Source organism: Mesoplodon bidens, assembly GCF_964165515.1.
Source record: "Mesoplodon bidens genome assembly, chromosome: 12".
Taxonomy (NCBI): Eukaryota; Metazoa; Chordata; class Mammalia; order Artiodactyla; family Ziphiidae; genus Mesoplodon; species Mesoplodon bidens.
The window spans coordinates 66,536,528-66,552,263 of record NC_138168.1 but is presented as its reverse complement, the minus strand read 5'-3'; the positions used below and the strand labels follow the sequence as shown (position 1 = coordinate 66,552,263).

At 37.1% G+C, this 15,736-nt stretch overlaps 1 protein-coding gene across 1 annotated transcript in view; it reads right to left on the bottom strand.

The window, feature by feature from the left end:
• The window catches only part of PDE7B (phosphodiesterase 7B), a gene marked incomplete at both ends in the record, with an annotated part of 215,525 nt that extends 201,067 nt beyond the window's left edge, over positions 1–14,458 (bottom strand). The window contains one exon of the mRNA XM_081251028.1: positions 14,377–14,458. Coding sequence (XP_081107154.1) covers positions 14,377–14,458 — 82 coding nt within the window. The remainder of the gene's footprint in view (positions 1–14,376) is intronic.
• Positions 14,459–15,736: the final 1,278 nt, after the last annotated feature.

Here is a 15,736-nt window from a genome sequence, read left to right as displayed (position 1 = left end):
TGGGGTGAAGGCAGACTACGTGTGTGCGTGTGTACATGTGTTCCTGCATGCATGTGTATCTGTGTGTATGTTACATCTTACAATTCTGAGAACCTAAGGAAGTTCCACAATGTTTTGTTCTGCATTGTTCTATAGCATCTGTGCAATGAGCTCTCTCCCATCCCTGATGCAATGGGCTCTTTAGTGTGTTTGTTCTGGAAGGCTTCCATTTGCCACAGAACCACAAACCTCAGTTATTTGACTTTCATATTGTTTTGTGACTTCTGTGCTATTTCATGGGCTGTGTTTCAAGGGATGGCACTTTATTTTTTATTATTATTTAAAAAAATTTTTATTGGAGTATACTTGATTTACAATGTTGTGTTAGTTTCAGGTGTACAGCAAAGTGATTCAGTTATACATATACCTATATCCACTCTTTTTTAGATTCTTTTCCCATATACGCCATTACAGAGTATTGAGCAGAGTTCCCTGTGCTATACAGTAGGTTGGATGGCACTTTAATCTGTGACACAAGGCACAGGATTGCTGGGATGACATGCATTTTGCAAAGGGAATGGCTGATCTCAGAAAGTCCATTTGTTTGGGAGAAGGTGACTCTGTGAGAGAGAATTCAATAAAAGCCCCACTCATCTCCAAGATGCAGCAAACAGAGTAGTGGTTACCCCAAGGCACAGTTCATGTTACAAACACCTCTTCATCTATGTCTAGTTCACCACCAGAATAAGTTTGGCACTTGTCAGCTGTAGGTTTTAGTAAAGCAAACAACAATAAAAAACTATCTTTGTATCCTTAGAAATCAGAAAAACTGCCTAAAATCTCTCTTATTACAAAATGAATGCTTAATTTTTGTTGAACACTTGAAAAATATAGAGAGACAAAAAAAAGGGAATAAAAATCATCCATTATCTCAACATCCAGGTAGCCAAAAACACTTCTTGAGTATTGGGAAATTATAATTCTCTCTTGAGTATTGGGAAATTATAATTCTCTCATTTGACTCAATTCTGATATTGACCAATGGTGATCTTCCTATTTCCACCTGGACATACCCAATACTGAGAGAAACTCATAAAAAGAGCAAAATGAAAATGATTTGTTGCTTCATTCCTAAAGCAAGTGTGAATAAAACCCACAAAAACAACATATGAGGGTTAAACTTAGAATCACTATGGCTATATGATTTCATAGTGAGGGACTAGCCTCTTGAATTTTCAGAATTAGATGCCTTAATTATAATTTTCTAGTATAACTTCTATTTTATAACTTTAGATCTGTAAAAATGATAGTAGTGTATTTTTTTTTTTTTTTTTTGCGGTACGCGGGCCTCTCACTGTCGTGGCCTCTCCCGTTGTGGAGCACAGGCTCCGGACGCGCAGGCCCAGCGGCCATGGCCCACGGGCGTAGCCACTACATGGCATGTGGGATCTTCCCGGACCGGGGCACGAACCCGTGTCCCCTGCATCGGCAGGCGGACTCTCAACCACTGAGCCACCAGGGAAGCCCTAGTTGTGTATTTTTTAGTAAAAGGAAAAAAAGGAAATTATTTATCTCAACAAAAAAGAGTTTTTATTTATGAACTGGGGTTTTGCTGTGGGTGGGGAAGGACTTATTAGGATCATTTGTGGGATATTTAATTCCAAGTGGTCAATAAAGAATAACTGTTTGTTTGATTTAAGCAACAAACTCCATCATCTCATTAATGTTCATTGATAATCAAAAAATTAAATATACCTGTTTTATTACTACTATTATCAACGTGATGATTTGTTTACATAAATGCTAATCGTGATCTTCATTAAAGGCTATTACACGAAATGTTGTTTGTATTGAGTTGAACGATGATTTATGCATTCTAACTTTTGCTCAATGATAATTATCGAGTGTTAAATTGTTTATGGGACTTTCATACACAGCTGGTGGGAGGGTAAGTGGGTACAGCCACTTTGGAAAACTGTTTGGCAGAATCAGTCTAAGTTGAATATGGACATGCCCTATGACCCAACAGTTGCAATTCTAGGTAAGTACTCAAGAGACAATGTGTAATTTTGTGCACAAAAAGACTTGTACAAGAATGTTCACAGCAATATTATTTGTAACAGTCCAAAACTAGGGAGAGCCAAATGTTCATTACCACTAGCATTAATAAATAGTCACATGCACATACACACACATAAACTGGAACAGTCTACAGCTGTGGTCAGAAATCATTTTCTGTAATATGTTAGACTACAGAAATCATATGGTCTCTAACACAGCTACTCAACTCTACCAATGCAGTGCGAAAACAGCCTTAAACAATATATAAATGAATGGCCATGGTTATATTCTAATAAAACTTTATTTACAGAAACAAGCAACAGGCCAATTTTAGCCCATAGGTCATTATTTGCTGATCTCTATTCTGTAACAAAAAAAAAAAAACAGAGAAAGAATGAACTATAACTGTGTGCAACAGCATGGATGAATCTCATAGACAATGCTGAGTTAAAGAAGGTAGACAGAAAAATATATATACTTTTTGATTCCATGTATAAAAATTTCAAAGTTAGGGAATAGTGATAGAAGCCAGTGAATTAGTATGGATCTTTGGGAGGTGATGTCTGGGAGGAGGTATGTGTGAAGCTGTCTAAACTGATCTGTGTGGTTTTACATGCATGTGTTAACTCTGCAAGAATTAATGAGGTGTACACCTAAAAATTGGATATTTATCATAATTTAAGCTATATTGCAATAAAATAAGAAAAAAATTTTCTATCTAAATATATCAGTAGCTAAACAAACTAATAGCAGGGGAGTTAGAAGTGCCAATAAATATGCAAACTACAATTTCAATTGTTGAGGGATATCAGGCTATTGATAAATATAAGCTTGGACACATGTACACACATTAGTTCATATATACCAATGTTAAATACATTAATTGAAAACTTGCTCTTTTAAAGGTGCTAATGCATCTTCCAAGAAGTTTTCCCTAAAAGAAAGTAAAGAAAATTGACACGCATAGTCAAACTTTCTTTTTTTTTAAAAAAATCAGACACTTCTCCGTTTCCAACAGTACAATTGCTACAGGGAAAAAATTCTTTATTTATTGTAATGGCCTAAAATTTACACAACTCTGTGTGGTTACAAGTCTGAGCCCTGACCCTGAACTTCTGGAGTCTAGGCAGGCGGATTAGGTTTTGAGAAATGACTGGCTCCTTCTCCTACTTGACACTCAAAGCTGCTTTCAATCTTAATCGCCTATGAAAGCAACATCTGAAAAAACTAAGCTCCTTCAAATATTGAGAGATTTGCTTTAGCCTCTGTGATGACCAAGTTCCAAATGTCTTTGGTAAATTACCCACAACGTGATCATAGTCATTCATATACTGCTTCTCAGAATCATCTTGGCACTTCATTATCGACCATGTTGTACGCATGATCCATGAAAGAAGACTCCTTGACACAAAAAGTGAAACAGCAGACAGAGGACAGTACCTTTTCCCACTGACTGCTTGGTAGAATCAATTATTAACAAACCTGTTTTATAAAGAAAGTAGTAATTCAGGAATAAGATGTTGTACTTTTCCTGAGAAAATTTATTTTTGAATTCAATATCTACTTCCAAAATGTTCAACTACATTTTCCCAAGTATTTGATTTTCTAAAAGAAGACAAAATATTGAAATGCATTCTCTTGACACTGCAATATAATTTTATGGTTTAAAAATTTTTTTCCAGCTCTACTGAGGTACAATTTAAAGAATGTATATATTTAGGTTGCACAATGTAATCTGTTAAAGATTTATGACCTGATGGTTTAACATATACATATATAGTGAAATGATTACTACAGTGAAGTTAATTAGCACATTCATCATTTCACATAGTTACCATTTTTCCTTTGTGGTAAGAATACAAGATTTGCTGTCTTAGGAAATTTCAAGTACACAGTAGTCTTATTAACTATACTCACTATGCTGTACATTAGAACACTGTAACTTATTGATCTCATAACTAGAAGTTTGTAGTGATGGAAGAAATTTTCACATATTGAGGCATGGGGAAGTCATTCTGGCTTATACATGATTTAACTTGAACTTTTGGCTAACCAAAACAGCCTGTTTGTGGCCTATTAAACATGCATTGTGCATCTGTTTGAACCATTAAAGAAAAGAATGCATTTAAAAATCAAAATGGAGTAACTGTGGTTCAGGCAGCCAAAATGGAAGTAGGTGGCCATGGTGGATGTGGTTTCAGACACACTCCTGTATTACTGAGAACTTGAATATTTTGAACTGTATCAGACTCAAGGACATCACCAGCTGTTCTCAAAACAATATCTGCTAGCAGATGCCAGCTGCAACCTCATAGTCTCAAGGTCTACCCTTGTAACTATACAATCATTTCCAACCCCAATCCTTGCTTAATAAGCACTCTTACTTCTTGCCAGCTCCAATCCTAGTTCTTGACAAGTGACTTATATAATTTTGTGGGTTTTACCTTTATAATCTCCCCCACATTTTGTAGTCTAGCAGAACACAATTCAAGTACTTCTTGAATCTGTGCAATATGATTTTAGAAAGAAGCTTGGTATGGGAAATATTTTTATAAACTTACTATACATATTGCAGAAACTCTCAGATTTGTAGTTTATGATGATCACTGAACAATGAAGATACTCATGTTCTCCAACCTTATGGAATTCTATATCCTACTAACATTTCTGGCATTATTTTCTTATACTTATGAATGTGAGGGTCTCTTTCGGAATGAAGTTTTCTGCTGTGCCAAATAGAATTAGAACCCTCAGAGTCCAGAATTTAGTTAAAGATAAAATGAAAATATACAGGATTTCATAATGTTAACTACCTCGTTAGGTTACATGCCATAAAACATTTTAAATGTTGACTATACAACAAATGTAGTAAATGCATATGTGGTTGACTACCCAAACGTAGGCAAAAGCAAATTCTTTGCATTTGCTTATTGTTATATATAACATACCTTTACATTTGCCTTTAAGATTTTTGCAGTAAAAAAATCAGTAATTAATTTTGATAGTGTCCAAGCTAGCTTCACAAAAGTTGAAAACTTGCATTTATCTGTCAGTGTAAAAGCTTTGGGCTTATGGAAACTGAGCTTTCTTTACCACCAGTTAGCTGTCTCGTTGGAACTGATATCCTGGCAAGTTAATAAAATATCTTTTGACATTTAGATATGACAAAATCTTATAGCTCAAAGACAGCAATTGATATAATGGGAGCAAACATTTATTTCATCTAAAATTATCTTTTGGTATATCTTTTATAATATATATTACATTGTCTCATTCTTTGAAAATTTCTATATTTGTGAATGTTTATAATCTATATACATTAGAAAATATTATATACTACAGCTGGCAAGGCAGGTGGTTTGAGATTGACAAGTTGGGGCCTCTTAAGCCATGCTGAATAGCTAGCTATCATGAATAATTTGTCTGTTAAAAAGATTTAAATATTACAGTGAAATACAATTATAATCTGTATTCCTTCCAGCAAAAAGCCCAACATTGTTTCTGGGTCAAAACAGAGGTAACATTGCCTCTGGAACATTATAAAAAATGCAGTTTGATGTATACAAGGATTCCTAGGGGGACTCAGCCTGAGAGCAAAAAGCCTTTGAATGAAATTTGTGAGAGGGGAAAGTGAACCGGAGGAGGAGCAGCTGAGGAGGAAGAGGGAGTTTGGATGTGATTGGCCAGGGGTGGGCCCAGCTCAGGAGACACTGGTACTGTCAGAGCTCAAATGGCTTAGCACCTTTGGTCTCCTTGACAACTGGGAAGTACAGGTGGAGGCCTCCCCTTTACGAAAGACAAGTCAGAAGAGAGAGTTCTTGATGCACCACGAGGTCAGAGGAGGACCTAAGAGGAGAATACAGAAACTTACACTTTTCTTCTATCTTCCTTCTGAACTTTTTGGGTGCTTCTTTGGAGTTTTAGGCCAATTCTGGGTGCTAGGGACACAAAGATATTTAAATAAAATGGACACCTGCTCCCTTGAAATATGCAGGTTAGGTGGAGGAGTGGAGAAATAGTTCAATATTTGCAGTATGAGAGAGAGGGGCTTGTGAATTAGGGTCGAGGAAGGCAGCCCCCTGACCACTGCAGGAGGAGCAGGCATCTAAAGGAGAAAAGGGTAGGGTGTCCGTGAACAGGGAGCAGTTACTTTCTGAAATGCGTGTTGGAACACATAGCTTGTGTTTTACATTTTATTTTTAGTGAATGGACATTAGTTCATAAATTCTAACCTTAGAACTGCTTCAAATAATTACCCATTTACCCCTCTTGAGTCGGTTCTTTCTCATTTCCTTCATTAATTTCAGACCTTCACCTACCACTTTCTGCTTGCCTCCGCTACTCTCCTCAGAATATCATGCTTTCTTCTTAGAAAGAAGGGAAACAGTTAGATGGATTAGTCTCAGTTTCTGCCCTCAGATATGTGTCATCCTGAGAGATGTGTCTCTATCCTTACACTTCCTTGTCCACCATCACCACCTTTTCCTGGTCACAGTGTGAGGGGAGTTTAAGGCTCACAATTACTCTCTTTCTCTTCAGAAATATCCAACCACTTCCTCTACTTGCACTTTCCTCTCTGCATCAAAATATCCTCAAACCTTTCCCATCTTGAGAACTCCTTCCAGGCACTGTCAGATTACCCACCTTCCTTTCTAAGACAAATTTCTTGAGAGAGTAGCACCCCTCCTCGGTTCTCTTTATTTAGCTCCATGCCACCCTTCTGACCCTTTGCCCTTCCACTAGTTATGCTCTTGCTGATATTATATTACCTTCAGGTTGCTCAGTCCAAGAACACCTTTTAGGCTTCATCTCATTTGACCTCTATGATATTTCACATTTTTAGCATGACCTTCCTTTGAAAGTCTTTCCTCTTGACCAAGATGATAGCATTCTGTTTTTCCTTCTGTTTCTCTTAATCTTAATCTCCTACCTATTTAGGCTTCTTTAGACTCCTCTTGAACCTGCCCAACTCTCTAGTGATGCTTCCAGGTGTTCTAAGGTGCATCTCCATCTCACTCCTCGCCTTCCCCAGGGTGTCATCATCGTTGATATGTAGTCACCACTGCCTACCAGCAGATCACTCTCCTGAGCTCCAGACCCCCTTCTGCACCTGAGAAGTCCTTGGGCATACCAGTGTATTATGCCCAAATTTAACTCATCATTTTCCCCAATTGCAAATCTGATTCTTGAATACTCTCCACTGGGAGTAGGTGGGGGGAAACACATCTCTATCTGTTCTCTATCTACTTAGCTGTATTTCCTACATTCACTCCATTGTAAAGTCCTGTCATCCTCTTTCAAAGTCCGCTGAATCTCATACTTTCTGTCCTCCCTGACATTGTCTTAGTTCAGGCGAAGACTCATCATTTCTTTCCTAATTATTGCTGCAGTTCCTGAAGCTGGTTGCTTTCTTCAGTCTTGTCCTCCTCCAGTGCATTCTCTATTATGACCAGGTGATCCCTCTAAAACCTGTATTTCACATTGTAGCTCCCCTGCTTAAACATCCCCTAAATGGTCTTTACCCTGTTATAAGACCCCTTATAATCTGCCCCACCTTCCTCTCCACACTGACTATCTTATCATTTCTTGCCTCTTATTCTGTTCTCCAGGTATAATGACTTCCAGTTTCTCTAACTGGTCACATTAAGCATCCTGTACCTGCTGCTCCTGTTACCTAGAATTGCCAATGCCTTTCACAGCAGGCTGCCCTCTTCCAGCCGCACAGGGCAGTGAGCTGCTTCTCTTTGACACTCAGCTCCTTATCACCACTTGCACAGACCTGTCCTGACACCTTTCTCCCTCCCATAACACCCTGGCCCATCCTTATTATGGTTTCTCATGCTATGTTGTCATTGCCTGTGTCGTTGTCCATGCCCCACTGGATTGGGAGATTCTTGAGGGTAGGAACCAGAACTTCAATGTCTTTGTATCCTTACATGGGCACACAGTATGTACCTATAAATGTTGGTTGGTTGAATAATTTTTTTGAAGTGTAGCTTTGTGCAAAGGATGATAGGTCTCATTTTCTCTTCCTTCAGACCAAAAGTGAAGCTACTACAGGACTGGCACATTTATAGTTTTGGGGTTTGATAACTTCAGTTCTGAAGTTTGACCTTTGCTTGTGTTGTTGTTCTGCAGCTAGCTCTTATCTGAGTTCTGGTTTTCAGCTGCAAACAAAAGTGTGGTGTTTGGTTGCTGTGGAAATGCTGCCACATTCCTCGGAAAACAACTGTGAAACTAGCAAACTTATTTTCCTTATGCAAGACAATATTGATTTCCAAATAAAAATTTTTGAAAGGTAGCAAGAGAATGTAAAAGCCTTTTAAACGATAAACCTCAGGGTGAAATAATACTTTGTATGTTCTTGTAAATATAGAGAAGACAAAATAATAATCCTCTTCCTGTTTTCTTAACCCAGTGTTCCAGCTGCAGAATAAAGGGTGGTGACAGGGATTCTACTTAGCTCACTATTACATCAACTTTCAGAGTAACACTAGTAGAGGGGTAGGCATAGAGTAGTGCTCAAGAAATAATTGATAATCACCTATATTTTTAGGATACGTTCTAATTGTCTATTTGTAGAGAACTATGTATTTCTCATCCTGTAACCTAGAGTAGAATGCTTGGGAAACTCACACTTAGTTCAATTAGGAGCTGACCCATTCCTTGGCTGAGTTAGCAGAGGGTTTTAAATGCTATACCTATCAGTCTTTGGCACATCTGGGCCATGCTTTACAGACAATTGTGCTGTTTTGACAAATGCATCAGCATGAATCTCTTCAGCAAATATTAAGCTCCAGTGAGGGGCTAGGTGGCTGGACCCTCTTCCAGATGCTGGACTCTTAGCAGTAAATAAACTAATTCCTTGTTTTCATGATATTTACATTTACATTCTGAATATATGGGTGTGTGGTGCAGTGAGACTGGGAGAGAGCGATGAACAAACGAATATAAAATACATCATTTGGTGATGAGTGCACTGAAAAGTAAAACAAGGCCGGGCCCTGGGTGAGAGATGAGGATAACGCCGTCTCTGCCCTCCCTTGGGAATGTCCAAGTTTCAATTTGTTCTCTTTTAGAGTTAGAAAATATCATCCTTGGACATGCATATAGGAGTGAAATGATGTACTCACATGATAAGAATGAAGTGCTTCGTAAGTGTAAGACAAAATTAATTAGTGGGAATGTAAATTGATACAGCCACTATGGAGAACAGATGGAGGTTCCTTAAAAAACTAAAAATAGAACTACCATGTGACCTAGCAATCCCATTCCTGGGCATATACCTGGAGAAAACCATAATTCCAAAAGATACATGCACCCCAATGTTTACTGCAGCACCATTTACAATAGCCAGGACATGGAAGCAAACTAAATGTCCATCAACAGAGGAATGGATAAAGAAGATGTGGTACATATATACAATGGAGTATTACTCAGCTATAAGAAGGAATGAAATTGTGCCATTTGCAGAGATGTGGATGGAACTAGAGACTGTCATACAGAATGAAGTAGTCAGAAAAAGAAAAACAAATATCATATATTAACGCATATATCTGGAATCTAGAAAAATGATACAGATGAACCTATCTGCAAAGCAGAAATAAAGACACGGACATAGGGAGCAAACGTATGGACACCAAGTGGGGAAAGGGGGCAGTGGGATGAATTGGGAGATTGGGATTGACATATATACACTACTATGTATAAAGTAGATAACTAATGAGAACCTACTGTACAGCACAGGGAACTCTACTCAGTGCTCTGTGGTGACCTAAATGGGAAGGAAATCCAAAAAGGAGGGGATATATGTATACGCATAGCTGATTCACTTTGCTGTACAACAGAAACTAACACAACATTGTAAAGCAACTGTACTCCAATAAAAATTTTAAAAAATTAATTCAAATTCCCAAGGCATTTTAATCTCAGTAAATCAAAGTTAAGCAACTTGAAAGCTTTTGTCTTTGAACACAGACCTTCACTTTTATAAAGTGCACATAAAATAGTTCTTACAATAATCTTTCTTTAATAACCTATGATGATAATATGCTTATTTCTAGATTGCAAACATGTACTTGAAAATATCTATTCACTTGAAGCAAACTGAAACAGTTTAATATTGAAAGTATATCAAAGCTGTCAGTTTGCATAAAAATACTACTAATATTAAATTAAATGCAAGAACTTAGAACATTTTCGTTATTAGTATCAATAAAATATTATTTATATTTCTAGGACTTCTAACAGTTTACTGAATACTTTAATATTTGTTGCATTATCTGATCAACAAACCTAATAAGGTAGATAATAATATTGTTATTATTACTTCTTATTCCACTTTAGGGAGGAATAAACTGAGATCTATAACTCTTAAGTGACTTTCCTATGACCACACAGGTTTTAGCTGGTCCAGATATCTAAATGCCCTGTTCCTTCCACTATGCCACCAAAGTAGTGACCTACTTTGATAACAGATATTATTTTGCCTTAAAACAGACTGTGTATTAATTTCTAAGAAAAAATGTATAGACCTCAAAATTGTCCACATACAAAAATCACAGGCAGATGCCAGCGATAAGAGCAAAATTTTAAAATAAAAGAATCCCCCAATTCTATTAGATGAAAAAGTGAAAAAATATCAATTTCTTTCCAGTATAAAAGATGACAATATTGTACTTCTTAAATAAAATACTATGATATCTGATATCAAAGAGAAAAGAAAAAAGTAATATTCACTAAAATAATCAAGCCTAGAATTCAGGCCATCAGTTTCAAATATACATTGGTTTAAAATTATTTAATTTCACAAGTATTTGGTGAACAGCTGTACTCAATACTGCCCCGCAGAAACTAGTTTATAGAATATTCTATAATACCGTCTATCTAAATTAAAAAATGCTCTCTAACTGACTAAATAAAAGAGACCAGAACGCTCTTTCGTTTGGTACTCCTGTACTTTTTATAGCCAGTGGTAACAGTCAAACTGTCTATAATAAGGCCTCAAATTCCTTTCCAATTTATCCTTTTATACTCCTTGTGGCCTGAAACACTTACTTCCTTCTCCACTCCTCAGTTTTCCTGTATTTGGGCTTTTAAAAATGGTCATGTATCTACCTAGAATGCTGTCTCTTTCTTGGTCTTTGCATATCAATCCACGTGTCTTCATATCCCAATTGTACGCACTCTTTTCATCTTCTGAAGTTCCAACACACATTATTTCTTTTCTATCATTTGTCACTCTCAAGCTAGCATTGCAGATTTTGGGGTTTGGGGCTTGAATCTCTGCCTGGAATGTAAACCCTCTGAATGCAGGGCCTGTGCTCCACTGGTCTTTGCATTCCCAGTGCCTAGCATAGTACCTTGCATATAGTAGATGCTCAATGAATATCCTTTGAATGAATATTAGATGATGCCTTTGAGGTATGACAAAATTTTGAAGAACATATTTAATATTTTTTAAAATTGCTCTCGCATTTGCATAGTTTTGTCTTTTCAATTGCTTTTCTAAACACTGTTAATGTCATAAATAATTTACTATTTATTATTGTTTATCATCAATCTTATTTTCAGTTGTTTATTATTTATTTATTACTTTATTGATGCATAAACCATATCTAGGGCATCATAGCAGGCAACGTCTCCTCACAGAACATCACATTCTGTATTACCAGGACAACCCCTGGGCTGGAAGGGACAGACACTTTTATTACCACTTTGCAGAAAAAACTATAAATTGAAGTCTGAAAAATGAAGTAACTTCTGAAAGTACACAGTTAATTCTTCAGAGGTTGGACTACAAAGCAAGTCTCTCTGTGCTCATGTTAAATGTTAATAAAATAGTGATCTTACGGTATTCTATTTCTTTGAAAACTGACGATCTCTTGAAATGATTTATAAAAAATTTCAACCCGAAACCTGACAATATGAACACCCCTTTCTACGCCATGGTAGATAAGAAAGTACGACCTTACATTCTAATGATATGACACCAATCAGCATGAAAGGAATCACACATGAAACAAAAGCAGGGCCACTGAAAATTTCAAATTGTAAAATTACAAGGGAAAGAAGTGCACCAAGTCTGATTGGGAACTCTTTTTTTTTTTTTTTTTTTTGCGGTATGTGGGCCTCTCCCTGCCATGGCCTCTCCCTTTGCGGAGCACAGGCTCCGGACGCGCAAGCTCAGTGGCCATGGCTCACGGGCCCAGCCGCTCTGCGGCATGTGGGATCCTCCCGGACCGGGGCACGAACCCGTGTCCCCTGCATCGGCAGGCGAACTCTCAACCACTGTGCCACCAGGGAAGCCCAGAAACTCTTTTTAGAAAGTTTCTTTTCCCAGGATTTAGCATTTCCCAGACAGAAGGTAGCAAATGAACTAAGTGAATTAACATCGATCATTTTATGCAGTTTCTTTAAATACTCTTTGTACCTAGCAGTTTCATTATACTTAGAAAAATAAAATCCATTTTAGGAACTGGCCACACCTCATACGTTCATTGTGGAATGAGAGATAATTTCTCTTCCACTTCCTTCTTCCCTTGGTTATCAATTCATTACACCTACTTGAGGTACACATCTTACTATACCGGTGTGTACCCTTTGATATAGTTCTGTAAACTTTGAGGTCTATCTTAATTTGAGAGAAATCTTATGGCTAAATTGAGAAAAAGGAGGGGGATGGGAGTGAGCAGTGCTGAACTACTTAAGGGTGAAGGAAAAAACAAAGCAGCACTTATTACACTTTGGTACTTTTAACATCGTCTACATTGTACCCCTCTGACAGAATTTTAAGGAATACATAGTAAATACTCAGTGTAGCCAGCTCTGCCGTACATCTTTACTTACCTTCATATCCAACACGAGCTATTCCCCTGAACATAGAAATGATTGCCTGTAAGGCCCACATATGACAATAGTTTGCTCTCACTTAAAATTGCTTTGAATTCAGTACTTCAGAGTAACTTCAGGTGAATTTTACACTTATGTCTCATTGAATGTAATGAGCCAGAAGTATGAGTTTAATGAGGATGACTTGTTCGTGGATGTCATGAGGTAAACAACTCAAAGCATAAAAATTGTATTTTTCAGAAAGATCTGGGGAGACACCGGGGGGACAGAAGACAACTGCAAATGGTGTGCCTGGCTAGTGACCCTCTTCCCTATTCCATCTCAATTGTGCTGAAGCACAGCTGGGGCCAAGGCAGGGGCCCCAAACCTGGTGTGTGAGTGGGTAGACAGGGAATGCCGGAGGGAATGAACCAAGAACTTGACACTTCAAAGCTCTGAATGTCTTAGGTTGGCCTCCATTATCTTGATTATCTTGAATTATAAATTACCAAGACGTTCCCCTGCCTCTACCTTGCTGTCTGCTTTTGAGCCATCTTACCAATAACCTAGGCTGCCAACATATGAGGCAGCCAGAGAAAATGGAAGGAGCTAAAATGAATAATTTTTTTCTTTGCTATAAGTATGGTTCAAAAGTTGGAATGGATTAGGGTGAAATTTTGGTGAAAGTCAAATTTAAGGATTATTTTTATTTATTCATGCTACTGTTTTGTTCTATTACTATAGTTACTTAATTAAAAGTTCATTGGACATAGTTCAGTGGCTCAAATAAGATCTAAACACTAGACCTAAATTTTTACAGATTAGAAACTTTCATATCATGATTTGGCTCATTTCTCATTTTGAGGTTAAGTGCATCACTTATATTCTCTGTACTAGTTTTCTACTCTACAAAATGAGGAAAATAATAACAACTTCATCTTTTAATGGAATATTATATATTAAAAAGTTTGTGAAAGGCACTGATGATATATCATCCCACAAGAACAAATGATTATTCATTATAATGCTGCAATTTTTATTACAAAGGCAGTGTGGGTAACTGTTGTGCTGACTTCAGTTTAGTTCACATGTATATTCCTCCCAGGCATTGTAAGTAAGGGCTTTGTGCTGTGGTGTAAATACTTAACAGTTTACTTGCCTAGCATATGATCTCTAGTTTAGGAATTACAATGTGATTCTTCTTACTTTTTCATCACAGTTGCCTGAATACAAAGCACCCAATACTATGTGATGTTGATGATCCAAGAAAAAATTTGAAAGGCTCAGAAGCATGGTTCCTGACTTACTGACAGTTATTAAAATCAAACCCTTTCTTTATCACCAAGTGTTCCACATATAAATGTGTTATAGCTGTCTATAAACCTATAAAATAGCCTATTAGCCTCTGCAATATGGAACAAGAGACAATCAGTAAGGCAACAGAACAACAGTAAGCTCACATGACATCAGCATACTTAATAGATTTTAAATGAGAAGACTTCTTACCTAGCATGCAAACACATTTGACATTCTGATCAGGGTTTTCAAACAAGATTTCGCCACACCTCTGAAATAGAAAGAAAGCCATCATTATTTTAAGATTTCCTATCAGGGTTCCCAAGGCAACATGTCCATGCAACCTGACATCACCATGACATTATTCTGCTCTTCATGTTTTCTTTAATTGCCTGAGTCTAGGGACTTATGTCATGAGCAGCGACTTTCCTTGTAGTAAAATATCTGAGAGGTAAATTGGGGACAGACTGTTGCTGCATGCCTCATGCCCTGGACTCAAGCTGACTCTGTGTGCTCCTATGAGAGGTCATGGACAGAGATGCAACCAGTGTCCAACAGTTTCTATTTCGATAGAAGATACACAGTCTATTAGATCTAGTAATCTGAGGTTAATCACTCTCAGAATTGGCTCTTATTCAGTACTGAAATTATCCTAAGCTACTTACTCTGCAATCAAGCAGACATTTTCAAGTACAAACCTAGGTGGCCTACACTTAACTTTCTGATCCTGGGAACTCTGAACTCTCTGCACAAATAAGGAAATGATGAAAAAGTAGCATTCATAATCCTTTTCCAGAAGCATTGACTCATGGAAATATCAACTTTCTTATCTACATCTCAGTTTTAACTTGCTTGTTAACATTTCTGTACAGGGCAAACTCCAGAGATACAATCAGTTATTTAAGAATAGACCACATTTATGTATATGATTGACAAATGGTTAGTACCTGAATGTATAAATAAATCCTCCAAATCAATAAGAAAATAACAAATAATCCAATGGAAAAGTGGATAAAGGACATAAGCAATTCATGGAAGAGGAAATCTGAATGGTCACTAACAGAGAGGACATATTCAGCCATACTAATAATCAGGAACCAGCAAATAAAAGATAAAATGAAGCCTATTTTGAGCCCATTGATTTGGCAAAACTTAGAAATCTGGCAAAAACAAGTTTATCAAGAATGTAAAGAAATGGATCTTCTCACACACTGTGGGTTGCAGTATAAAATGACAGAACCACTTTGGAGAAAAACTGGCAAAATCTTACTAGATTTCTACTTATTACTTACTAGATTTCATTCTTACTAAGTTGAAATGTGCATACACTATGACATAGCAAGTCATCCTCTAGACTGATAACTAGAGAAACTTTAACGTTCAGCTAAAAAACAGATAAAAGTTATTCATACATTGGAGTGTTACATGGCAGTTAAAAGTGAAAATGGGAGGAACACTCCCAAACTCATTCTATGAGGCCACCATCATGCTGATACCAAAACCAGACAAAGACGTCAGAAAAAAAGGAAACTACAGACCAATATCACTGATGAACATAGATGCAAAAATC